The 24693-nt window shown below is 46.1% G+C and overlaps 1 protein-coding gene and 1 long non-coding RNA gene across 2 annotated transcripts; both read left to right on the top strand.

Moving 5' to 3' along the window:
* Window positions 1–1891: 1891 nt before the first annotated feature.
* LOC125936554 (uncharacterized) lies at window positions 1892–4504 on the top strand. The gene is made up of 4 exons (XR_007462058.1): window positions 1892–2056; window positions 2199–2357; window positions 2712–2742; window positions 2955–4504. It is a non-coding gene; the product is annotated as an uncharacterized LOC125936554 (long non-coding RNA).
* A 16500-nt stretch (window positions 4505–21004) lies between these two features.
* LOC125936294 (antileukoproteinase-like) lies at window positions 21005–23642 on the top strand. The gene is made up of 4 exons (XM_049650349.1): window positions 21005–21108; window positions 22030–22191; window positions 22472–22621; window positions 23396–23642. Exons 1-4 carry the CDS (start codon window positions 21024–21026, stop codon window positions 23422–23424), a joined length of 426 nt encoding a protein of 141 aa, XP_049506306.1. The 5' UTR covers window positions 21005–21023; the 3' UTR covers window positions 23425–23642.
* Window positions 23643–24693: the final 1051 nt, after the last annotated feature.

The raw sequence follows: 24693 nt of genomic DNA, 5'->3' as shown, positions 1-24693 counted from the left end.
TAAATGGAGCAGCAGGCCTCTATTCAGAGGCACGTACACAGCCACGCGTGTGTGTGGGCTTCTCGATTCCCATGAATTCTCGTGAATAGGATAGAATCTTCAAAACCTCCTAGACATTTCATTCCCCACTTCCTCCTTTTAGGGTTTGTGGTCAGCCTCTCACTAGTTCCAATTGGTCTCCTTGTCTGAAGAAGCCACGATGTCAAAAGGACTGACCCAGGGAGAGGACTGAGCACAAAAAGCAAGCTCTGAGTTAGGTGGAATAAATACAGGCTCTTCATAAAAAAAAGGAAGGTGCCAGACAGGTCAAATAGTGACAATTTTCTGGAGACGGAGCTTTTGCGTAGCATCAAATCCATTCTCTGTTCCTGCAACTGCCATTCTGCTGGTCCTCAGAGCTACCGCAGCGCAAGCCCGCTGGCCTCCGGGCTGCCGCACAGCCAGGAAGAAAGGGATGGGAACGGGGCAAATCAACTGGTCACAGCGCTCTCTCTTCTCGCTGAGATTCACCTGTTCTTCTTGAATAAAGACTTCATAGATTGTTGCAAGCCTTTGGTAAGCTCCAACATTCTGAAAAGGTTGATTTTGACAATATTTGTAGTGTTCGAACAGCTTTTATGGAGGAGCAGCTCTGACTCCAGCATTCTGAAAGCACTTACCTCCGTAATAGGGATTTCATAGACGCTTGCTATCAAATGAACTCAGTGAACTTCTAACCCTGTGCCAGTATGTTCTTTTACCATCAATAGAGAAATGATTTTTTTTATATATTCTACTGCTGATGTGAAGATGATCATGATTTTCCCTTTATCTGTTAATAAGAAGTATTCTACTGACTTCTGAGAGTTAAACCGACCATATAGTGTTGAAAAAAACCACACCCATGTTAAGCAATTCCGGGAAGAAACAGATTTATGGATACACACAGGAGAATCGGGATCAGCTGTGGGAGGCAGAGAGCTGCAGAAAAGGGCCACCAAGGGGCTCCTGGGTGGCTTGGTGGGTTAAGCGTCCGACTTCGGCTCAGGTCATGATCTCACGGTCTGTGAGTTCGAGCCCCGCGTCAGGCTCTGTGCTGACAACTCACAGCCTGGAGCCTGCTTCAGATTCTGTGTCTCCCTCTCTCTCTGCTCCTCCCCTGTTCATGCTCTGTCTCTCTCTGTCTCAAAAATAAATAAACGTTAAAAAAATTAAAAAAAAGAAAAAAGAAAAGGGCCACCAAGCAAGCAGGGACATCATACACTTTTATGGGAGGGCAGGGAGAGCCAGCACGGTCTTGGGGCCTTGGTTTCACATTCCAAAGTGACCTGCAGTTAGACTTTTGACCTCAGCAGCAAATGAAGTTTATACGAGGTCATGGAGGCATAAAGACCGGGGGTAGAAAACATTCATCACACATCTTAAAGTTCTGTCTCGTCAGTGCCCAATGTATTGATAGTCTCCATAAATCTAGATATTATCTTGCTAATAGCTCATTTTCTTGCCCTGTTTTTGTGCCTGTGTGTGTTTCCAATGTTCATTTGTTCAAAGTAAGCTCTTCAAATGTACCCATTTCTGAAATCTGCTCAGAGGGATGGGTTTTACATCGTTCTGGATACACAGTGAGAAGAGCAGAGTCTGTCCGATCTAACGAGTGCCCCGGGGAAAGCCAGTTCCCTCCTACTGCCTCAAAATCCACTCCATAAAGCACGAAGAATCAGGGGCCAGGCCAGCCCGGACCCTCCCTGAAAAGGCGGGAGCTCTCCTGGGCTCTCGCAAGTTACAAAGTGACGCCTAGGAGTTCTTGCAGAGCCTCTCCTAGGGGGTGTGGGGAAGGAAACCGCTGCTATTTCCCGGTCCCAGAGAGGCACCTGTGACCTTGGACCCTGGGAACCACAGCGCCCCCTGCTGGCGGGCCCCCGCCAGAGGCGATATAAGCCAAGAATCGGCCCGCGCGTTAGGCGCACACTTGGCCGCGCCATGAAGCCGCTTGGCCTCTACGCGCTCGCCGTGATCCTCCTCCTCCTCCTCGTCTGCCTGCACACGGCGCAGCCCGCGAGGCGGAAGCGGCAGAGGCGTGAGTGTGTCCGGGCCCAGCGGGCTCGCGTGTGGCTGGGGTGGGGGAACATTCCTCGGAGCGGTCCCGGGGACCTGCCGGCTTCGATGCCTGGCCACGACGCTCCGGTGCCCCCACCTCACCCTGTGGCATTTCTCCCCAGCTTACCAGAAACCTGGCTATTGCCCAGAGTTTCTTCTTGAATGCCCTTTCACCCTCTTCCCTGCGTGCAAGCGCGATAAGGGTTGCCCCAGGACGAAGAAGTGTTGTTTCTACAACTGCAAGAAGCAGTGTCTGGAGCCCTTGACAAGCTGGGATTGAGGTGAGACACCGCCACCCCCGCGCCACCCCCGCGTCTGCTGCTCTAGCCTCTGCCCCAGGAATGTACCCGAAGAACACGGTGTCCCGGAGGGAATCGAGAACGGTCACTGCCCTGAGAAACCTTGGAGAACAGAGCTTTACAATTGGGATCTACCCTGAAATTCGTCTCGTGGGCCCTAGCGAGGGAGGCCCCAAGACCCCCTTCCGAGGAAAGGCGCAGTTTAATTTCCTGTAATAGACATCACGCCTTTCTTTTGAATGGTGGCGCCGTTTGGATGAGATGATCTCCAAGCCCCTCAACTGTTCCCGAATTTTTAGTATGATTATTTTCAATTGCCATTGTTTTTTCTTACAGCTTATAATAGTGAATCACTTAAAAATATGAGGTAAGGGATTCTAAGATTCTCATTCCTGAGGATGTCTCTCCTGGAATTCTCTCTCCCTTGTCCCTGATTCCTGGGCAGCACCTCCCAATGCCCCTGGGAAGAGAGTAGCTGGCAGGATTCAGGCCCTGGGTGGTCTGGGGACCCAATCTATGCCCCCCACCCCACTACAGTTTGCACCTTCCCACATCTCTGATTCCCTCCTCTCTCCCCAGGTAGAAACCCCTTCTTAACCAGACCTGAGAAGATCCATGGCACCGGCTGAGACCTGGATAACTGACCCCCAATTCCTCCACGCTCTGCTCACTCCCCAAACTTTCTTTCATCAAAAGTTAAATGCTTATTAATATGAAAACAACAGAAAGAAATTGTGTTGTATATTTAAAACTACATGAAAATCTATGACTCCTGGATGTCCCCCCGCCCCCCACCTCGCTTCTCTTTCAGCCTTTGCCCGGGGGGGGGGGTCCTTTAGAGTTTGTAAAAAGGGTAGAAGTTACTGTTTCACATTTCATTTTGGTTGGTTCTTGCACTTCTGTTTTTTCGGATATGTTTCTCTCTCGCAGTGTCTCCTGACCTTCAGGTTTTTTGTTGGTCAGATTCCAGGGGCATTTTTGAGTCATATCTTCTGGGTCTGGATCCTGTGAAAGCTGTACACATTACCCCCAGGTGGATGAGGAAGACGGGTGATTGTCTCTGGTGTTGCTGCCTTTCCACTCGTGCGAGTAGCGTGTTCTCGGGCCACGTCTGGAACTTAGGGCTGGAAATGGAGCAGGTCGTGCCTTTGTTCCAAGCTACTTTAGGGTCTTGAATGTAGACCCATCATAAATCAGGAAAAGAAACACTGTGACCCACTTTAGCTACCTTAAGTCTTAGTGTGGGGGTGCAGCCCCTAAGCTACCTAATAATGAAATGATACCCTTGCATTTCTTACCTTCTGCTATGTGATTCAGTCTTGATTAGGGGTCACACAAGGATTTCAGGTCGGGGAACGTGGCCTTCAAAAAATTTATTTTTCTTGGACACACACACACCTGAAACAAAGTTTTGTGAAGCTGCCGTTGCCTAGAATGTTTTAAGTTGACGTATAATATTTTTCATCATAACTTACATGGTTGCAAGTGCTAAAATTTTAAGGATATGATGAGTATTTTCATTTAAATACAATGGCCTGGGTGGCTCAGTCAGTTAGGCATCCGACTCTTGATTGCAGCTCAGGTCATGATCTCATGGTTCATGAGATCAAGCCCCACGTCAGGCTCTGCAGTGACAGCGGAGCCTGCTTGGGATTCTCTGTCTCCCTCTCTCTCTGCCCCTCCCCCCCTTTCTCTCAAAATAAATAAATCAACTTTTAAAAAATAAATAAATATAACGGGGACCTCACTCTTTCCTTTTGTAATTTTTTTCAATGTTTATTTTTGAGAGACAAAGACAGAGCACGAGCAGGGGAGGGGCAGAGAGAGACACACACACGGAACCCGAAGCAGGCTCCAGTCTCTGAACTGTCAGCACAGAGCCCCATGCAGGGCCTCAAACTCAGGAACAGTGCGATCATGACCTGAGCCGAGGTTGGACACTTAACCCACTGAGCCACCCAGGCACCCACGGGACCTCACTCATTCTAATGTTTCTAATGAAATCTGAAAACCGTCTTCATTTAATAATGATATGTATTAGAAAAACACATGTTCTTACTTTTCCAAAACTTCTTCTGCCTCCGCACTTTCTTTTCCGTCCCTGCTTGAATAATTCAAGTCAAAACAAATGGATGTGTGCGTTCTTTGGAACCTCTGAAAAGCAGATGTCAAGATAAGATTAGATAATCAAGAGTTTTTTGGGAGAAATGCCTGGGGGCAGGGGTGGTCAGTGGGAGGCAAGGAGACAAGGAGAGCCCCCAGACCACAAGGCAGGGCTGCCTCCTCTGGAGGAGGAGCACAAGATGGGGGATGGTGGAGGAAGTCTCAGAACACAGAACAATCTAGAACGTCGGCCGCGCTGACAGAGGGTGCCTGAATGAATTTCACCTACTACATCTCTCCGAGTGGGTCAGAGATGGAGGGGCTCCTGGCTAGCTTGGGAGTGACCTTCTCTTCCTTTCTCAAGGCAGGAGCTCAGTCAAGTCCTTCTACTGGGCAGGCCAAGAAAGGGCACCCTGGCAAACAGTGGCAAGTTCTTTGTGCGGGCCCCATTTCCAAGTGTGTCTGAACCACCTGAAATCATCCTTTGACCAAACAGCTCTGTCTGCCACATTTCCCTCTGTCTCTCTGTTGTCCTTCACCTCACGTATATCTCCACGTATACGTGTCACCTCACGTATATCTCCTTGTCCCCTTATTCTTCACCGCATTCCCTCTCGATATCTATCTGGATTTCTTTTAAGTTCTGGGTCATTTAAATTTTTATTACTGTCTCTCTCTCTCTCTCTCTCTGCCTGTCTTTCTGTCTCTGACTGTCAGTTTTCATCATAATGTTTCCAGATGTTTGTCTTCGTTTCCTCCCTCTCTCTGTTTTTGCCATTCTTTGTTCCGTGTGTCTCTTTCCCTGGGCCAGGAGCACCAGAATCTGAACCCTCTACCTTCCCTCCTGAGCCAGTGACTCTCATTGCCCACCTATCAGTCTGGTCCCTGGCACTCTCTCCTCGCCCGTCTCTGGGTCACGGCTGCTTTGGGTCTTGAAGGATCTTGACACTCCCCCCTTCCTTTGGGCTTCTGGGTACTCCTTTTACCCCCTGGGAAGATGGTCTCTTGCACACTTGTCAAATGCACTCCTTTCTTGTCCCTGTTGTCCTTCTGCAGAAGCAGAAAAAGCTAGAGCCTGCCCCTCTCCCTGGACTGGTGCCAGGTCTGTCGGCCCTCAGCTTTGTGCCAGGATGACCAGCCATGCTCAGAGAAGAAGCGATGCTGGCCTCGTGCTTGTTGCGTGATGTGCAGGAATCCTACGAATGTTCTGGACTTGGGGGAGAAGCTCCTATCTACAAGGAAAGGGCAAAGGCTGAGACTGAGGACAGAGTCTTGGGGTGCAACAGGGCTCGCTCTGTATCTGCTTGGGGACAAGGCCTGGCTAGGTCCCTGCCACTGCCCACGTTGTAAATCTTATTTCTTGACTGAAGGGCAACCACCAGCCGGTCCACCAGGGGGCCCACTGGATTAAAGGAATCAAGCCTTCCTCTACCAGATGGTTCAGCCTGGGGGCACTGGGGAGAGGGGTTGGCTTCTGTGGGGCCGGGTAAGGCGGGGCTGAGGCTCTGGTACAAGGGCTCTGAGGAAGGTAAGAAGGGCTAGGCTCAGATAGAGGACACACCGGCCACCCCCCTCCGCCAGCGTGGCCTAAATCCCCTGACGCTCTGCTGTCCTTGGCCAGGGGCTGCCTCACCCCTAACAACTGACAGAACCTCTGCCTTTCCACACCACCTCCTGCCATCCTCCGGGCGCAGAACCTAGAGGGTCACCTGTGCCTGTGCTTCTAGGCCCGATCTCTCTGACCTGGGCCCTGGGAGGGAGAAGCTTGGAGAAGCAGCCCAGTCACAGGGCTCATGAGACCAAGGTTTGAATGTCCGCTTTGCCTCTGACTTGCTTGTTGCCTCAGGCAGGTGGCAGCACCTCTCTGAGACTCAGTGACACTCAGTTTCTTCGTTATTACCATGGCCATAATCGCATCCTTCAAGGCAACAGTGGTGCAGGGAATCTTGTGTGCTGCGGAGCTCATGTATGCGGAGGGCCATGGCTGTGGTCATTCCCCAGGTCGAATGGGTCTAGTCTGATACCAAGGGCCAAACCCAATAGGACCAGAATATAAAGAACTCCTTGGGGGGCGCCTGGGTGGCGCAGTCGGTTAAGCGTCCGACTTCAGCCAGGTCACGATCTCGCGGTCCGTGAGTTCGAGCCCCGTGTCAGGCTCTGGGCTGATGGCTCGGAGCCTGGAGCCTGTTTCCGATTCTGTGTCTCCCTCTCTCTCTGCCCCTCCCCCGTTCATGCTCTCTCTCTGTCCCAAAAATAAATTAAAAACGTTGAAAAAAAAAATTTTTTAAAGAACTCCTTGGATTAGTCCAATGGCCAGATTTTACAGATGGAAAAATGAAGGCACCGATGCAGTAAAAAGCTAGGATTTGAAGGTCAGCGTCCTGACCTCATGAGCAGTGCTCATGTAACTATACCACCTCCATTCTCCCTCTCTGCTTGGCCTAAGGAAATGCGGGAGGCTGGTGGCCACGGATGCCTATGGACCTGGAGGTAACCTGGCTAGTTCTAGTCTGATCGCTCTGACCTGATTTTCTCTCCACAGACGAATCCCTGGTGTATGTGGTCTCTGAATTCTCTTTCCCCACTAAGCCCCAAAGCTTCCCAAGCGTCCCTGATGAAGCCCTGGTTTTATCACTAATACCTCCTTTGGGTTCCAATCTGGCCTGACTCATCTGTGTGCCCCTAGCAGCCTGGGTAGGACTTGCACACTCTGAGTAACAGAGTGGACACGCTGGAAAGGCCCATTGATCGGAAAATGAACAAATGAACATGCTTCTTCATATACAGCTTCATTGGTCTGGTGGTTGGATGGAGAAAATGAGTGACAGGACATCTGCGTGTGTGGCCTCCCTGCAAAAGCATGTGGACTGTAAAGGATAAGAAGCAGAGGACTTAGAAATAAATTTCACCAAGGAGGTGAAAGATCTGTACACTGAAAACTAAAGACACTGATGGAAGAGACTGAAGAAGACACCAATAAATGGAAAGATACCTTGTGTTCACGGGTTGGAAGAGTTAATATTGCTAAAATGTCCATACTACCCAAGGCCATCTACAGATTCAATGCAACGTCTACCAAAATTCCCATGACATTTTTCACAGAGATGGAAAAGACAATCCTAAGATTCCTATGGAGCCACAGAAGACCCTGGAGCACCAAAGCAATACTGAGAAAGGATAATGCTAGGAGCATCACCCCTCCTGATATCAGACTCTCCTGCAAAGCCATAGCAATAAAAACAGTGTAGTATTGGGGCGCCTGGTTGGCTCAGTTGGTGGAACGTGTAACTCTTGATCGCGGGGTCATGAGTGCAAGCCCCACATTGGGCACAGAGGAAAACAGCATATTACTGGCATGAAGGTGGACACATGGACGAATGGAATGACAGCCCAGAAATGGACCCTCGTATACATGGTTGACTAATGTTTGACGGGGGAGCCAAGAATACTCAGTGGGGAGAGGATAGTCTTTTCAATAGATGGTGTTGGGAAAGCTGGATATCCAGATACAATTGAATGAAATTGGACCCCTATCTGCACCACTCAGAAAAATTAGCTTGAAATGGACCTTAAGCATAAGAAGTGAAATCATATAACTACTAGAACAAAATATAGGGGGAAAGCTTCCTGACATTGGAACCTACAGGATGAGAAAATATTTGCAAACCATATATCTGATATGGGGGTTAATATCCAAAATATATAAAGAATTTATATAACTCAATAGCAAAAAAAAAACCCCTAAACAATTAAAAAGTGGACAGATGACTTGAACAGACATTTTTCCAAAGGCATACAAATGGCTAACAAGTACATGAAAAGGTGCTCAACTTTACTAAACATCACGGAAATGCGAATCAAAGACACAATGAGATACCACCTCATGCCTGATAGAATGGCCATCATCAAAAAAAACAAGAGATAACAAAGTCTGGCAAGATGTAAAGCAAAGGGAGCCCTGGTGCCCTGTTGGTGGGAATGCAAATTGGTACAGCCACTAGGGAACACGGTAGGAGAGTTCCTAAAAAAAAAAAAAAAAAGTAAAAATAGACCTAACATATGATCCAGAAGTCTCACTTCTGAGTATATATCCAAAGGAGATTGAGTTACCATCTCAAAAAGATACCTGCATTCCCATGTTCGCTGCAGCATTATTCACTATAGCCAAGACATAGAAACAACTTAAGTGTCCACTGACAGATGAATGGACGAAGAAAACGTGGTACATACATAAAATGGAATATTCTCTAGACATTAAAAAGGAAGGAAATCCTGCCATTTGTGACAACATGGATGGCCCTTGAGGGCATTATGCTAAGTGGAATAAGCCAGACAAAGACAAACACTATCCCGTCCCACTTACGTTTGGAATCTGAAAACATCAAACTCATAGAAACAGATTAGAATGGTGGTTGCCAGGGGTGGAGGGGTGGGGGAAATGGGAGATAGCCCAAGAGTACAAACGTTCAGTCGTAAGATAACTAAGTTTGGAAATAAAAGAGGAATTAAGTTCCAGGGATCGGTGTAGAGCATGGTGACTGTAGTTCACGGAACTGTATGGTATGCTTGAAAGTTGCTATGAGAGTAGAGCTTTAATGTTCTCGCTCTAATGACAACAACTACAACAAAAATGGTAACTATTTGAGATAAAAGATGTGTTAACTAGTGTTATTGTGGGAAAAACGTTACGGTATGTTCGTGTATCCAATCATCACATTGCACACCTTAAACTTACACATTATAGGTCATTATATCTCAATAAAGCTGGGGGTGAAAAATCAGAATTATATAAAACGCTACAGTTATAGCAGCTTTTTCTCATTCCTCTTCCACCCAATCCCTTTAAGTAACAATTTCACTCATTTATTCATTTATGCTTTATCTTTCTTACATTTTCATTATATATATAATATATAATAATATAAATAATAATAATATATATTATGATATAGAAAAATATATATTCTTATTTGCATTTGTCTCTTATGTGAAGGATAGCTTAGGACATACATTATTTTCACTTAGCAGTGTGACTGAGAATTCATCTCAGCTCATAGAGACCATCACTCGATTTTTTTTTAATGGTGTTGTAATATTGTGTGGAGAGATCATAAGTTTATTTCTCTCATTTCCTTGTCTTGCATTTACAATCTTTGCTATTACAAATGTCACTAATTATGTTAGCATGATTGTTGACATACGTCCTCGGGGGAGATTCCTAGAATGGGATTACTGACAGTATAGATACATACATAATTTGGTTAAACACTGATAAATTCCCATCCCCAGGGACAGCACTCTTTTGGATTCCTACCAGCTATGTCTGAGAAAGACTGCTTCTTCACGGCTGTGCCAATGGAGTTTGCTGTTAAACTTTTAGATTTTTGCCAGTCTGGTAGAAAATGGTATCAGAGCATAATTTCAATGCATGGTTTTCCTATACGAGAGGCTGATATTTATTTTTTCCTTATTTCAAGAGCAATTTTAATTTTTTTCCTATGAATCTTCTATCCTGTGTTTTACCCACATTCCTCTTCGGTTTCTGATCATTTTCTTCTTTATTTTAGAAAGCTTTTGGGGCGCCTGGGTGGCGCAGTTGGTTAAGCGTCCGACTTCAGCCAGGTCACGATCTCGCGGTCCGTGAGTTCGAGCCCCGCGTCGGGCTCTGGGCTGATGGCTCGGAGCCTGGAGCCTGTTTCCGATTCTGTGTCTCCCTCTCTCTCTGCCCCTCCCCCATTCATGCTCTGTCTCTCTCTGTCCCCAAAATAAATAAAAAACGTTGAAAAAAAAAATTTAAAAAAAAAAAAAAAAAGAAAGCTTTTGGGGCGCCTGGGTGGCTCAGTCGGTTAAGCGTCCGACTTCAGCTCAGGTCACAATCTCGCAGTTGGTGAGTTCGAGCCCCGTGTCGGGCTCTGGGCTGATGGCTCAGAGCCTGGAGCCTGCTTCCAATTCTCTGTCTCCCTCTCTCTCTGCCCCTCCCCCGTTCATGCTCTGTCTCTCTCTGTCCCAAAAAAAATAAATAAACGTTAAAAAATAAATAAATAATAAAAAGCTTTTTATATATCAGGGGGATTAGCTCCTTTTCTATGATATTAACGGAGAATATTTGTTGCAAATTTTTCTGTCTTTTGATTTTGTCTATAATTTCTTTTTTCTTTTTCTTTTTTTGTGACATGCATTGAAAAATTATTACAGTTTTCCTTATATCATTTCTCCAGTGACTTGAAATGCCACATTTATCATACATTATATTTCCATTTGTAGCTGAGTCTTCTCTGGAGCTTTCTATTTTGTTCCTTTAACTAATCTATTCGTATACCAATACCACACTGCTTTAACTCTAGAGACATGATACTATCATTTAACATATGGTAAGGCTAGTCCTTTGATACTTTCCTTTTTCAGGGATTTCTTAGTTATTCTTGCTTGTTTACTTTTCATATGAAGTTTAGAATCAATCAACTCCTCTAAGCCCTGGGGGAGAAAAAAAACCTAATCGGTACTTTGTTGAGGTCATGTGAAATTAACTTGAAGAAATTGGACAGTTTTATTATGCTGCAAGCATTCCATCCAAGGAATGTCTTCCTAACTAAGTGTACTTTTGAGTCTTTCAGAAATGCTTTAAAATTTTGGTAATTTCTTACGGTGTTTATTTCTGGTGTTTAAATGTTTTGTTGTGTTATAAATGAAATGTTCCCTTACATTAAATCTTCTAACTTCTTGTTGATACATAAGAAAAGCAATGATTTTTTTAATATTAATAAAAAATTCTTGTATTACAAATACAAAATTGTTGGGTTTAGCATAGAATCTTTTGACTTTGATAGATACACGATCATGTCATCTGCAATGATAATTTTAATTATTTATTTGTAATTTTCATGGGTCTAATTTTTAAAATCCTGTACAACACACTGCTAATTCTTCCAGTATAATATGAAATGGTAGTGAAGTTAGTGGATATCTTTCTTCTTAACCTTAATGGAAAAGGATTTGTGTCTTAACCTTAATGGAAAAGGATTTGGGTCTCTCCATGAAGTAGGTCTTGGTCAATTTTTTAGTTTATCAAATGTGTATATAGTTTTTAAAAAGAATAAATGAGAGTTGACTTTTTGGAAGGTCTTTTCAACATCTGTGAGAAAATTTTATATCTACTTACATAATTCTGTGCAAATAAACCTCTCATGATTTTAGAAACTTTCCTTGTTGAGGGGCACCTGGGTGGCTCAGTTGGTTAAGCGTTTGACTCTGGATTTTGGCTCAGGTCATAAGCTCACAGTTCCTGGGATTGAGTCCCCCATCAGGCTCTGTGCTGACAGCACAGCTGACTGCTTGGAATTCTCTCTCTCCCTCTCTCTCTGCCCCTCCCCTGTTCTCTCTCTCTCTCTCTCTCTCCCCCACTCTCTCTCAAAATAAATAAACTTAAAAAAAAAGAATTTTCCCTGTTGGGTAGGTAGCTATTTTCCCTTGTTATTTCTTATGTTGTGTATTTGTGCTTCCTTACTTTATTGATTAGATTAGCTCGCCATTGATTTATTTTTATGGATCTTTTTCTGAAGATACCATTTTATTGTTTAGTTCAGCATACTTTTGGGGTTCCTAACTTGTTACTTTCTGCTTTTATCTATAGTAATGCTTTTTATTTTTCTCACTTTGGTTTACTTTTGTGTTTCTTTTACACTTTTTGAGCTGGGTATTTATTTTCACCCTTTCAATTTTTTTTTTCTATTCATATTTAAAACTATGGATGCTTCTTGGATTACTGCTTAACTCACATCACTTAGAGTCTCATATACAACATTTTCCTTATGAGTAATTTTTAGAAATTCTGTGATTCTAGTTTTTATTTCCTCTTTGACCCAAGCAACCATTGTTTTACAGAATTTCTAAATTTCTGGGAAGAAAATCACTTAAAAAAACTATTACTAATCTCTTACTACGTTGCATGGCTACTAGAGAATATCGTTTGTATTGTTTCTATTTTATGAGAACATACTGGGGATTTCTTTGTGATTTGGTATATAATGAATATTTTTTAATGTTCCACTGCTTGAGAAACAGTACAGTTTCTGTTATCAGTGTCCAAAATTAAACGCACATCTACAAAAGTACAGTGTGAATTATGTTGTTTAGATCTTCTGTATTTTTACTGTCTTGGTCAGAGGCGTTTTACAGGTGCCATTGGAGACTCACAGACTTCGCTAGAATTGTTTTTCTTTAAGGGGAAGAAAAATGAAATAATAAGGCAATTCATCTCTGGAAGAAACAAAAATTGTACGAAGAATGAAATGTAATCATGGCATACAACTTGACCCAGTAGTGACAATTATCCTTGTTATCCTTGAGTACGAATTTTACCAATAAAAGTAGCATTTTAACCTTCAAGCTGTGTACTGCATTGCTATGTTAAGGAAAACAAATTAATTTGAGGTACTCTAGACAGTATAGTTCCAATTTTGTAAAATAACACACAGAACAAAAGCTGGGGTGGGGCGCCTGGGTAGCCCAGTTGGTTAAGCGTCCGACTTTGGCTCAGGTCATGATCTTGCAGTTTGTGAGTTCGAGCCCTGCATCGAGCTCTGTGCTGACAGCTCAGAGCCTGGAGCCTGCTTAGGATTCTGTGTCTCCCTCTCTCTGCCCCTCCCCTGCTTGTGCTCTTACTCTCTCAAAAATAAATAAACATTAAAAAAAGAAGAAGAACAAAAGCTGGGGTAAATACATGAGAATATTGAGTATCTATAATGAAACAGCTGGCAAGCTTTATCTTCTCATTTATGCTTTCTGGCAGGTTATAGTCTTCCAGTGCGGTCCCAGCACCCTTAACAGAGCTTCTGTGCTGGGGGTTATGTGGTTGGGGGACTGGCTGAGTCCCCCAACTGTCCCACCGTGTCCTCTCTGCTGGCTCCCCAGACGATCGTACTTTCTCTTTCCCTCACCACCCTCCAGGGCCACTCCCCTGGGGACCCATTTCAGTTCCCATTTCAGCAGAGACTTGGGGCAGTGCCTAGGAGGGAATTGAATTCAGCTTTGTCAAAACCTCCAAAATTCAAACCAGGAAGAATCTGGCTGTGGGGATCGATGAGGCTGTGAGGACGGTAGGAAGTCTTGGGGTCACAGCTGTCTCCCTCTGATGATTGGGAAGGATCTTAGTTATTTATTTTTTTGTATTTTATTTTATTTTATTTTATTTTTTTTTTTTTTTTTTTTTTAATTCCAGTATAGCTAATATACAGTGTTATGGGAAGAATTTTATCTGTAAGACTCCCTGTTTTTTGCCCACTCTTTCCAAATCTCTCTGTGGCACTGGTCTCAGGTTTCTTTCCTGGAGCCTCCACGTGCACTCAGATCTTGACCCAAAGAAGGATTCTCTACTTGTCCTATCTCTGAACTGGCATAATTGCCTTTAAAAATATATATAGCCTTGGGGCACCTGGGTGGCTCAGTGGCTCAGTCGGTTAAGTGTCTGACTTTAGCTCAGGTCGTGATTTCATGAGACCGAGCCCCGCATGGGGCTCTGTGCTGACCGTCAGAGCCTGCTTTGGATCCTCTGTCTCTCTCTCTCTCTCTCTCTGCCCCTCCCCTTCCCTCTCTCTCTCTCTCTGTCTCTCAAAAATAAATAAACATAAAAAAAAGAAGAAATACTGAAGTCCCGTTTTTAAAAAAATAGCCTTCTTAAATAACATGGAATAAAATGACAATATCTGGACAAGGTCAGGTGGCCCCAGGCACAGCCACAAGTTGGTGACACAGTGTCAGTGGGTCGGGGGGAGGAAGGGACTTGCAGCCAAGGCAAAGTGGCATGTGCTGGTCAGAGCAGAGAGAAACAGATCCAAGAGCGGGCAGGAGGTGGATGGCACAGAACAACCGCAGTGCAGACACCACGGCCTGAGGCCCCGAATGCAGTTCAGCAGCACCCGCTGCGGTGATGTGTGCGGGGCCCTTAAGGTAAAAATCATAGCCACTATTTACTGACGGTGACGGTGACGGTGACGGCTTTCTATGTGATAACAACTCTACCGAGTGAGGAAGTTAAAGCCCTCCTTGGAGGCAAGAGGAGACCGTGCCTCAGAAGGCTGGTGATTCTTCCAGCATCACAGAGGTGGTTGGTTGCGGCATCGGGACTTTCCAGAAGGTGCTCCAGCTTCGTGGGTGCAGGAACCCCCACAGTCACACTGGGGTGAATCTCTGCTGCCCCCACCTTGAAATCCTTAACGGTTTCTAACAAGGGGCTTTGCATTTTTGGTTTGCACTGGGCCCCGCAGATTACGTAGCTGGCACAGGTAGGTTCTGGGTCGTCCTTCTTCTCTCCACACTTGACCTGGTGTATGTGCCTTGTGCCCGGAGGAGCCGCCCAAAGTCTGTTCGTTGATTATGGAAACTTTTATAATGAAATTCACCTGGAGGCATTACTATTCCATCTTGATTACTTCTTTATAGGTATTTGAATTTCTTGAATCCCTCAGCCCCACTGGTGTTCTGACGTTTGTGATTGCCTCTGGGAGGGGAGGATGAAAATGAGTGTGGTCGTGTCAGAGGAGACCTATATTTTGCTTTTAGTGGGTTTTTTTTTTTTTTGCTTTTTTTTTAAAGAACGTTTTTACTTTTTGTAATGTTATATATTTACTTTGAGAAAGAGAGAGTGAGCTAGCACGAGTGGGGGAGGGGCAGAGAGAGAGGGTGAAAATTTCCAGCAGGCTCCACACTGTCAGCACAGAGCCCTACTCAGGGCTGCATCCCATCAACCGTGAATCATCTCCTGAGCTGAAATCCAGAGTCCGGGCTTAACCAACTGAGCCACCCAGGTGCCCCTAGTGGTTTGTTATTTTTAAATTAAGTTTCCAGGGGTGGCTCAGTTGGTTAAGCATCTGACTCTTGGTTTTGGCTCAGGTCATGATCTCACAGTTTCGTGAGTTCGGGTCCTGGGTGGGGCTCTGTTCATGGCATGGAGCCTGCTTGGGATTCTCTCTCTCCCTCTCTCTCTCTCTCTCTCTGCCCATCCCCCACTCAGGTGCCTTGTGTCTCTGAAAATAAATAAACTTAAAAAAAAATAAATTTCTGATCTAATTGCAGGTGAAACCTTTCTGCCCTCTTCACTCTAAAATCACTTACAACATGGGGCACCTGGGTGGCTCAGTCAGTTAAGCACCTGACCTCAATTCAGGTCATGATCTCACGGTTCATGAGTTCGAGCCCCACGTCGGGCCCTGTGCTGACAGCATGGAGCCTCCCAGGGATTCTCCCTCCTTCTCTCTCCCTGCCCTTCCCCTACTTGCACTTCCCATCTCTCTCAAAAATAAACATTTTTAAAAAGAAATAAAAAGATCTATTGCTTTTAAAAAATAATAATATGTGATCAGACTTTAAAATTTTTATCAATCACTGATGAAAACTGAGGTCTTCTTTCATTTTACATACATGATTATTTATGAGGCCAAATATATATTCAAGAACTCCAATAGTCACGACATAATCAATATCCATGTACTTGGTGCTGCATTAGCAAGCAATTGCAAAGTCTTCATGGCATGGCACTGTGCAAGTTTATTTCCACAGACTCAACAGATTTGTGGGGGTGGTCGAGAGGTCTTTCAAACCTTCTGTAAGCTTCAAAAGACCCTTCTAGGGTCTAGCTCTTCTAGGAAGAGCCGGGTAGGGAAAACCTGAGCAGGAAGGACTTCATCTGTAAAGTTCATTTCCGGTGGGAGGAGATCTGACAGCTACCATTGTCCATCAGATCGTTGGTAGAGAGGGGGTGTGGTTGATGTGATGCTCCCTTATTTTTTACCCCATTTCTCAATCTGTACCTTCTGGCTCAGTCCAGCAGGTTTGTATCCTGACACCCTCCACCAACGTGTTGGCACCAGGCCACCATCTCAAGTGACCTGCCTCACGGTAGAGGCACCCTTCGTTCCCCTTAGAGATTGTTGTTAGCGTGTTTCAGAGAACCTCTTCCAAATATAAGAAAGGAGCACTACAAATCCGGACTTGAATGAGTGTCCCCAAGGACTACCATGAATTGGGAAGGGGGGACTCATGCTTGGCTAATGGCTGTTCCAGGCTTCCTTCATTAGTTCATTCAATGAATTATTTATTGTTTCACTCATTCAATATGTACCGTGTCATGTTCCTGAACTACATAAGAGGTATTGTCTTTGGTCTGATGACAGTTGCAGTCTACATATGCCAGTCATTGAGCTAGGTGCTGGGATATATCTTTTTGGTTGAGTTATTCTGGAAGCAGACCCTGGGGCAGTAATTTGAGGACAAGTAACTTATTTAGGAGGTGATCCAAGGAACACTATTCAGAGAATAGGTTTGTGAGACAGGGAAGAAGGAAGCCAAGAAGAGTGCAATACTGAGAAGATAGCTATTATGGGCAACTGGGGCTCAATACTATCAGAAAACTCTGGAAGGTGGTATAGAACCCGCCTTGGAATTTCCCATCCAGGGTAAAAAGATGGGGTATTTATCCTCCAGTTCCTATCTGTCACTGGCTGAAGCATTTGGCTCCCCTGACTTGGGCTGAGAGACAACCTTTAGGCAGGATAGCCCAGGTACTTATATTAGATGCCACTAGAAGGTACCGGGATGGTGAATGCCTTGAAATTATGGACAGGGCACAGACAGGGTCAGCTATAAAACTTAATTGTAAACTATAGTCAAAAAACTTGAGCTGGAATCAAGATTTACTATAAAGCTAATGTCTTAATCTGCTCTGGCTGCTATAAGAAAATATCCTAAACTGGGTGGCTTAAGCAGCAGAAATTGATTTCTCACAGTTCTGAAGCCTGGGAAGTCCAAAATCAAGGGGCTGGCAGGTTTGGGGTCTGGTGAGAACCTTCTTCCCGGTTTGCAGATGGACACCTTCCTACTGTGTCTTCACATGACAGAGAGAGAGAGATCATCTCTCTCATATCTCTTCTTATAATAGCACTAATCCCATTCATGAGGGCTTCACCCTCATGACCTAAACATCTCCCAAAGGCCTTACTTCCTGGTGCCACTACAATGGGGACCAAGGCTTCAACGCATGAATTTTGAGGAAACACAGACATTCAGTCCATAGCACTACAGCAACGCAGGCATTGTGGTACTGGCCAAAAGACAGGCCTGTGCATCGATAGGGGGTGCAGAAAGAGATTTATGGAAATAGAATCAATTGTTAACAAAAGTACAAAGAGAATTCACTGGAGGAAAGAAAATGGTTTTTTCAGCAAACGATGCCAGAACAACTGAACATCCATATATATATAAATATTAACCTTGATCCATGCTTCACATCATTTATAAAAACTAACTCAAAATCGATCACAGACATAATCGCAAAAATTACCACTATAAAACTTTGAAAAGAAAGCATACGGAGAAAATCTTTGCGGCTTTGGGCTATACAAAGATTTCTCAGGTGCAACAGCAAAATCATAATGAAGAAAAAATGATAAGTGGTATCTCATCAAAATTAAAAACTTCTGGGGGCGCCTGGGTGGCTCAGTCGGTTAAGTGTCCAACTTCGGCTCAAGTCATGACCTTACGGCTTGTGAGTTCAGGCCTTGCATCGGGCTCTGTGCTGAGTGCTGACAGTTCAGAGCCTGGAGCCTGCTTAGGATTCTGTGTCTCCCTCTCTCTCTCTGCCCCTCTGCCCCTCGCTCTCTCTCTCTCTCAAAAATAAATAAGAACATTAAAAATTTAACAAAAATTTTAAAAACTTCTGATCTTTGTTTTCTTAAAATTTTTTTTTAATGTTTATTTATTTTTGAGACAGAGAGAGACAGAGCATGAACAGGGGAGGGGCAGAGAGAGAGGGAGACACAGAATCCGAAACAGACTCCAGGCTCTGAGCTGTCAGCACAGAGCCCAACGCGGGGCTCGAACTCACGGACCGTGAGATCATGACCTGAGCTGAAGTCGGACGCTTAACCAACCGAGCCACCCAGGCGCCCCTAAAACTTCTGATCTTTGAAAACCATTGTTAAGAAAATAAAGACGGGCCGCCAATTGGGGAGAACTACCGGCAAAATGCATATCTGATAAAGTGTTTGTATATAGAATATATACAAAGACTTCAGAATTCAGTAATAAGAAAACCCAATAAAAATGGGTAAAAGATTTGAACAGACACTTCACCAAAGAATACATACAGATGGGAGATCAGCACACAAAAATCATCACTTCGCGATTAGTCTTTAGGGAAATGTAAAGTAAAAGCTCGATGAAATCTACTACCTATTTATTAGGATGGCCCAAAGCAAGCAGACAAACAAAAACAAAAACCCCAAAAAACAACAAAAAAACACCAAAACCCAAAACAACAACAACAACAAAAAGCAAGCAAACAAACAAAACCACACACACACCATCAATACCAAGTGCTGTCAGTGATGCGAAGCGATGACAGGTCTGGTGGGAATCCACTGCTGGTGGAAATGCAAAATGGTACAGCCACTCCGGAGATGGCCATTTCGTATAAAGTTAACACACATTTCTTCGCTACCTATCAATCTGCTTCTAGAAATTACCCAAGAGAAATGTAAGTCACATGAACACAAAAACCTGTCCGTGAATACTGACAACAGTTTTGTTCTCATCATACCAAAAACTAGGAGTAATCCAAAATTCCTTGCACTGGGGAATGCCTAAGCTGGGACATTTCCATCCAATGGGAATACTGCTAAGCCTTGCAAAGGAACGAACTCCTGGGACCATAGACATTCTGCTAAGTGAAAGAAGGCAGACTCAACAGGTTACATCCTGTTTGATTCCGTTCATATGACACCCTCCAAAAGGCAAAATGAGAGGGACAGAAAACACACCAATTGTTGCCAAGAGCTGAAGGCGGAGCACAGGATCGACTCCAAAGGTGCCTGAGAATTTTAAAGGGGGATGGAACTCTTCTCTCTCTTGGTTGTGATGGTGGTTATGTGGCTTCGCACCTTTGTCAAGATTCAGAACCGCACACGAAACTGGTTGAGTTTTGGGGCACCTGGGTGGCTCAGTTGGTTAAGGGTCCGACTTCAGCTCGGGTCATGATCTCACAGTCTGTGAGTTCGAGCCCCGCATCCGGCTCTGGGCTGACAGCTCAGAGCCTGGAGCCTGTTTCCGATTCTGCGTCTCCCTCTCTCTCTGCCCCTCCCCCACTCATGCTCTGTCTCTCTCTCCCTCTCTCAAAAATAAATTTTAAAAAATTAGCATAAAAAAAAAAGAAAAAAAGAAAATAAGATTTCGTCCCGTCCTTTGCCCCCTTCGGCCTCTAGCACACAGGCTCACCCTTCCCTCCCCTCCCTCCCGGGAGGGTCCTGTGACAATTTGATGAGATCAGCACTACTGTTTACATTACTATGCCTGTGTGAACACCAGCCACAGCTGAGCTAGGAGCAAACCGCCTACTTCTCCTTTCTGCCGCAACTTTGTATTTTCTTTGACATGAAAAATTGTCAGGGGGTGTGTTTGGTTGGTTTTCCAGCACATACCGCTTTTCAACTGCACGCTCTTCGCTGGTTGCCGAAATCTTCTCCGCATGAGCTCATATGCATCAGGTGTGTTATTAATTTCACCTTCCAGAAGGTGAATTTCCTGGAGCCCTCTGACCCTTTCCAGTCTGGCCTGGCTATCCCATGCATTTTTTTTTTCTTGGTTACGCCGTAATGGGCTTCCTTTTGATATTTAGAAATGTTCCACACGAACTCCTTGCCACACAGCCAATGCTCAGTAAAATGAGAACCTTCGTGTAATTATGAAAGCACGGTGGAGGTAATTTGGGATGTGGGGAAACTTTCTGAGCACGTTAAACGACCCTCCTTGCTTACCCGGCTGTTCAGTTGACAGCTGGGAAGAGTTCTATGGGTTCATCTCAGGGCCAAGCAGCTCAAAATGGGTGTATTCCCATGCACTTCGCCTCCACCCAGTGCTCGGGGAAAGTGTTCCCTCTCCTCCAGCCTCTTCCACCCCCTTTATCTCCAGTCCTGCTCAGTGACCCAGTTGGGTATTATTACCCCATCTCTTAGATGGGAAGACTGAGGCCTGAAGTGGTTTGGGTTGTTGTCCTCTCTTCACCATCCTACAGGCGCTCTTTGAGAAACCCCGGTGGGACTGGCCGAGTGCCTGGAACTGTATGTGTTACGTGAAAACAAGTCTGGAGCGAGCAGGCGAATCTGTCCCCTGATGTCTGGGAAAGGGAGTGACCCCGGTAATCCAGGGGTGTGGGACAGTCAAGGCAAGTAGAGAGGCTCCTTTGTAATGTCCTTCTGTTCCACCCTGTGCTCTCCCCTCGTGGCCCCTCCCCCACTCCACTCCAAAGGCCAAAGGCAGGTGGTTCCAGAAGTTTCCTGACCAGCCTGGTGACAACCCCCCCACCCCACCCCCGTTCTACACATGTCCCTCCTGGGGGATAGAGCCATCGATACAGTGGAGTTCCTGTTTTCCCCTGAATTTCCTGCTTACAAAGAGCAGCTGGGAGGGCCCAGGGCAGTTCTGGAAAGACCACACCCTCAGGCAGAGGTACAAAGGGAGAGGCTGACTCTGGCCACCACTGCCCCATCTGCCGTCACTATGAAACCCAGCAGCCTCATCACCTTCACGGTGCTCCTTGCCCTTGAAATCCTCACGCCCTGGACTGCAGAAGGTACTAGCACAGGTGAGTTGGAGTCTCTCAGGCCGTATCCAGGTGCCAGGGTCAGTGATGGCTCCGCATGGCGGTAGCCTCTTCCTGCTAATCCAGGGACTGACCCTGTAGCCACCTTTCCAGTGGTCCAGCCCATGGCCCCTAATTTCTTTAAAAGAATTTTTTTTTTACATTTATTTATTTTTGAGAGACAGCGTGAGACAGAGCACAAGCCGGGGAGGGACAGAGAGAGAAGGAGGCACAGAATCCAAAGCAGGCTCCAGGCTCCAAGCAAGCTGTCAGCACAGAGCCCGATGCGGGGCTCGAACCCACAAACTATGAGATCGTGACCTGAGCCGACGTCGGTCACTTAACCAACTGAGCCACCCAGGCGCCCCTCCTGGTCCCTAATTTCAAGTGTCTCTCTGAAGACTTCAGCTAAGAGTTTCTGGGCGTCCAGAAACCCACCTTCTGCCAGATGGACCGGTTGACTCCAGCCCCGTATTGCTTGCTTTTCTTTGTCTACAGTTTCTTCTTTACCATTTGGTCTTTTTCTCTGTCACATCATTTCAGTCTCTGTCTGGTCACTCTTCCAAAATGTTCTTTTTTTCTCTTACTGTTTCTTTTTTCAAGGTCGCTCTCTTTCTCTATCTTCTTGTCAACCGATCTGCAATCTTCCCTTCGGGCTCTGACGAGTCGCCTCTCCTGCTATGGCAGTCCCTCTCTGCCTCCCTCCCAGTCAATCCCCGGCTGGGAGCACCTGACCATGAGCTCTATCCGGCTGCGTGCCGGAGGTGGCTCATACTGGCTCGCAACAGCTGAAGGCTACACTTTCAAGACTTTTTGAGCCAGTCCACGTTGCATTGGTAGCTGGGAATCAGCCATGGTGGCAGTCCAGGATGGTGGTCATGACTCAGAATCATCTCCTTCTTCTTCCTTTGTTCTTGCCCGTAGAAAAAGTTAAGAGTGGAGCCTGCCCCTTCAGACCTCATGGCCTATGCCTTGTGTACGAGCCCCACGAATGCCTGAATGACTGGCAGTGTCCAAAGGATCAGAAATGCTGTCCCAGCATTTGCAGCAACAAATGCATGGATCCTGTAGACCCATCGGAGCAAGGTGAGGAAACAGAGTCCTGGAAGAGAGGACCAGAGGGATTTTAACTTGAGGACACACATCTTGGAGAAGTTGCGGAAGGCGGGGGGGGGGGGGGGGGGGGGGAGGCAGCCGGCCAGCCCCTCAGCCACTCATTCAGCTAATGAGTCACTCTGTCTGTCAGACACTTGCAGCACTGGTTAGGGCCCCCTTGGCGGAAAGGGGGCTCCTTCGGGACACTCACTGGCCTCAGTCTGGGTGCTGAGGTAGAGAGGAAGTGATTGGCATGCCTTGTTCTCACCAGTTAAGGTCAATCCTGGGAGGTGTCCACTGGTCATTGGCGAGTGTAAGGAGCCCAACCCCCTAGACACCTGCCTGAATGACGGTGACTGCCTGACCGGTCTGAAGTGCTGCAAGGGGCCATGTGGGAATTCATGTGTTGACCCACTGAAAGGTAAGATCTGGCACAGACCCGTATTCCCTAGCCGACGACAGGTCTCAACTCCCTGGTGCTCTTCCATGTGAAGGAGGATGCTTGGCCTCTCCCTACGTATCCTCCCCACCCACCACGCAGACCCACTGCCCTTCGACACCATTCACCCCCAGTTTTCTAAACAAGCAGTCCCCAGGGCCACCTATGACTGGCAGTTCTGGGTCCTGGGAGGGAAGGATTCCTGGAATGAGCCAGGCGAAAGGAGCCATGATACCAAAGGCAAGAAGTTGATCTTTTCCTATCACCTCTACCTCTGGCTGACTATGTGACGGTGAGCAATGCCTGTATCCTTCTTAGCTCCAGTGTCCCCATCTGTAAAGTGGATATAAGTATGTCCACTGAGATACTACATGTAAAAGTGTCTCTTAAAACTTGAAGTGCCGTGTGCATTGAGAGAGCGTTGCCATGGTTGTGGCCTCGCTAGGGCTAGGTCACCTGGAACCATAAGAAAGCCCAGTGTGATGCCCAGGTGTAGAGGCCATTCCTGAATTATCTGGCCCAATGTCCTGATTTTACTAGAATGAAGATGGAAGCTGAGAGTCAACGGGCAACCTGGATTCGTTCTTGATTCCTAGATCAAAGACCACTGCTGTTTTGACCATTCCAGCACCGTGTTCTCTCTCTTATCCCAAGGAACACAGGGCCCTCTGAAAGGAGGACCTTCTGGGTGGGAGGAACACGAGGATCACTGGGATTGTTCCTGTGCTGAGGTTCTGTTTTATTTTCTTTCCACAGACACGTTCTCACCACTTCAACAAGATTAGGACTTCCTGGTATGTGTGGTTGGAGGATTCCTTTTATCCCCAAACCAGAGAAAGAGGAAAGTGCCTTGATGAATGTGTGGCTTTGGGACCAACACCTCCAGGGGCCTAAGGTCAGGCTTGGTTTATCTGCGTGTGCCCAGCAGCCAACGTGAGGCTTGGCACACAAGAGGGAAATGTCTACTGGTTCTTGAAAAAATAAATACACCGTTTTCTCTGCATCTCTGTCTTCCTTGACTCATTGCGTCTGGTCTAGGGGATGAGGGGTGAGGTGAAGAAAGACAGATCTGCGTGTGTGTGGTTTTATCCCCCAAGCTAGGAAATGGAAAAGAAGAGAGCATTTCAGAGCCAAGCAGATATGGCTTTAAATCCTGCATCTGGGAGCGCCTGGGTGACTCAGTCAGTTGGGCGTCTGACTCTTGATTTAGGCTCAGGTCATGATCGAGTCCCTTGTTGGGCTCCGCATTGAGCATGCAGCCTGCTTGGGATTCCGTCTCCCTGTCTCCTTCTTCCCCTCTCCCCACGCCCTCTCTTTCTCAAATAAAATTTAAAAAGAAAAATAAAAAAGAAATCCTGCATCTGTACATTACGGGCTCTGTAATTCGAGGCAAATCTGTGGGACTTGGTCCCACTGAGTCTCTGTTTTGTCATCTGTAACATGGGGAGGATAATAGCAGTGTGAATTCTATAAAATTATAAGGATGGGAGGTACAACACGTGAAATGAGTAACCCATTGACTGTCCCCTAATGACAGGAAATGGTGAAAAGCTGCTCGCTAATGGTGAGGTTCCCGTCACCTCAGCGGCACCCCAGCCTCACTCCCCCCAGCTGCAGACCTTCTGCAGCCAGGCCTAAAGCCATCAGGCAGAGACTGAGAGGATCCTTCTCTGGAAAAGCTGGACTACTCCAGAGCAAAGATCCTGCAGCCACAGAGAGACGGCACTCAAGATAACTAACCTTAGCGATCGCCAGTACCCACGGTGCCCACTTTTCCCCGGGCACACGGCTAGGCTGAGTTTTTCACCTCCCTTTTCAATTGAGTATAGCTAGTGACTGAGCTCTGGTCAGTGAAAAGAGAGTGGGAGTGATGTGTTCCAGTTCTGGACCTGCCCCATAAAACTCTCTCGCCGTCTGCTGGCGTCATGGAGAGGACGTCAAGGACCTGGAGGACGGAGTCTGGGATTCCTAATTTCTGTGTGGATCATGGCCTGTCCTCCCCACTTGCTTGGGACTACTACATGAGCAAGAAATAAATTTGTGCTGGGCTAAGG

Source organism: Panthera uncia (assembly GCF_023721935.1).
Source record: "Panthera uncia isolate 11264 chromosome A3 unlocalized genomic scaffold, Puncia_PCG_1.0 HiC_scaffold_11, whole genome shotgun sequence".
In the NCBI taxonomy this organism is placed as follows: domain Eukaryota; kingdom Metazoa; phylum Chordata; class Mammalia; order Carnivora; family Felidae; genus Panthera; species Panthera uncia.
Note: the sequence above shows the minus strand (reverse complement) of the source record. Positions and strands in the feature narration are given on the sequence as shown.

What these genes read in the sequence shown, in the direction of transcription:
- LOC125936294 (XM_049650349.1), top strand. Translation starts at nt 21,024, where the DNA reads ATGAAACCCAGCAGCCTCATCACCTTCACGGTGCTCCTTGCCCTTGAA. An exon ending in TGCAGAAGGTACTAGCACAG is followed by an intron (nt 21,109 to 22,029) that starts GTGAGTTGGAGT and finishes TCTTGCCCGTAG; the next exon opens with AAAAAGTTAAGAGTGGAGCC. An exon ending in ATGTGTTGACCCACTGAAAG is followed by an intron (nt 22,622 to 23,395) that starts GTAAGATCTGGC and finishes TTCTTTCCACAG; the next exon opens with ACACGTTCTCACCACTTCAA.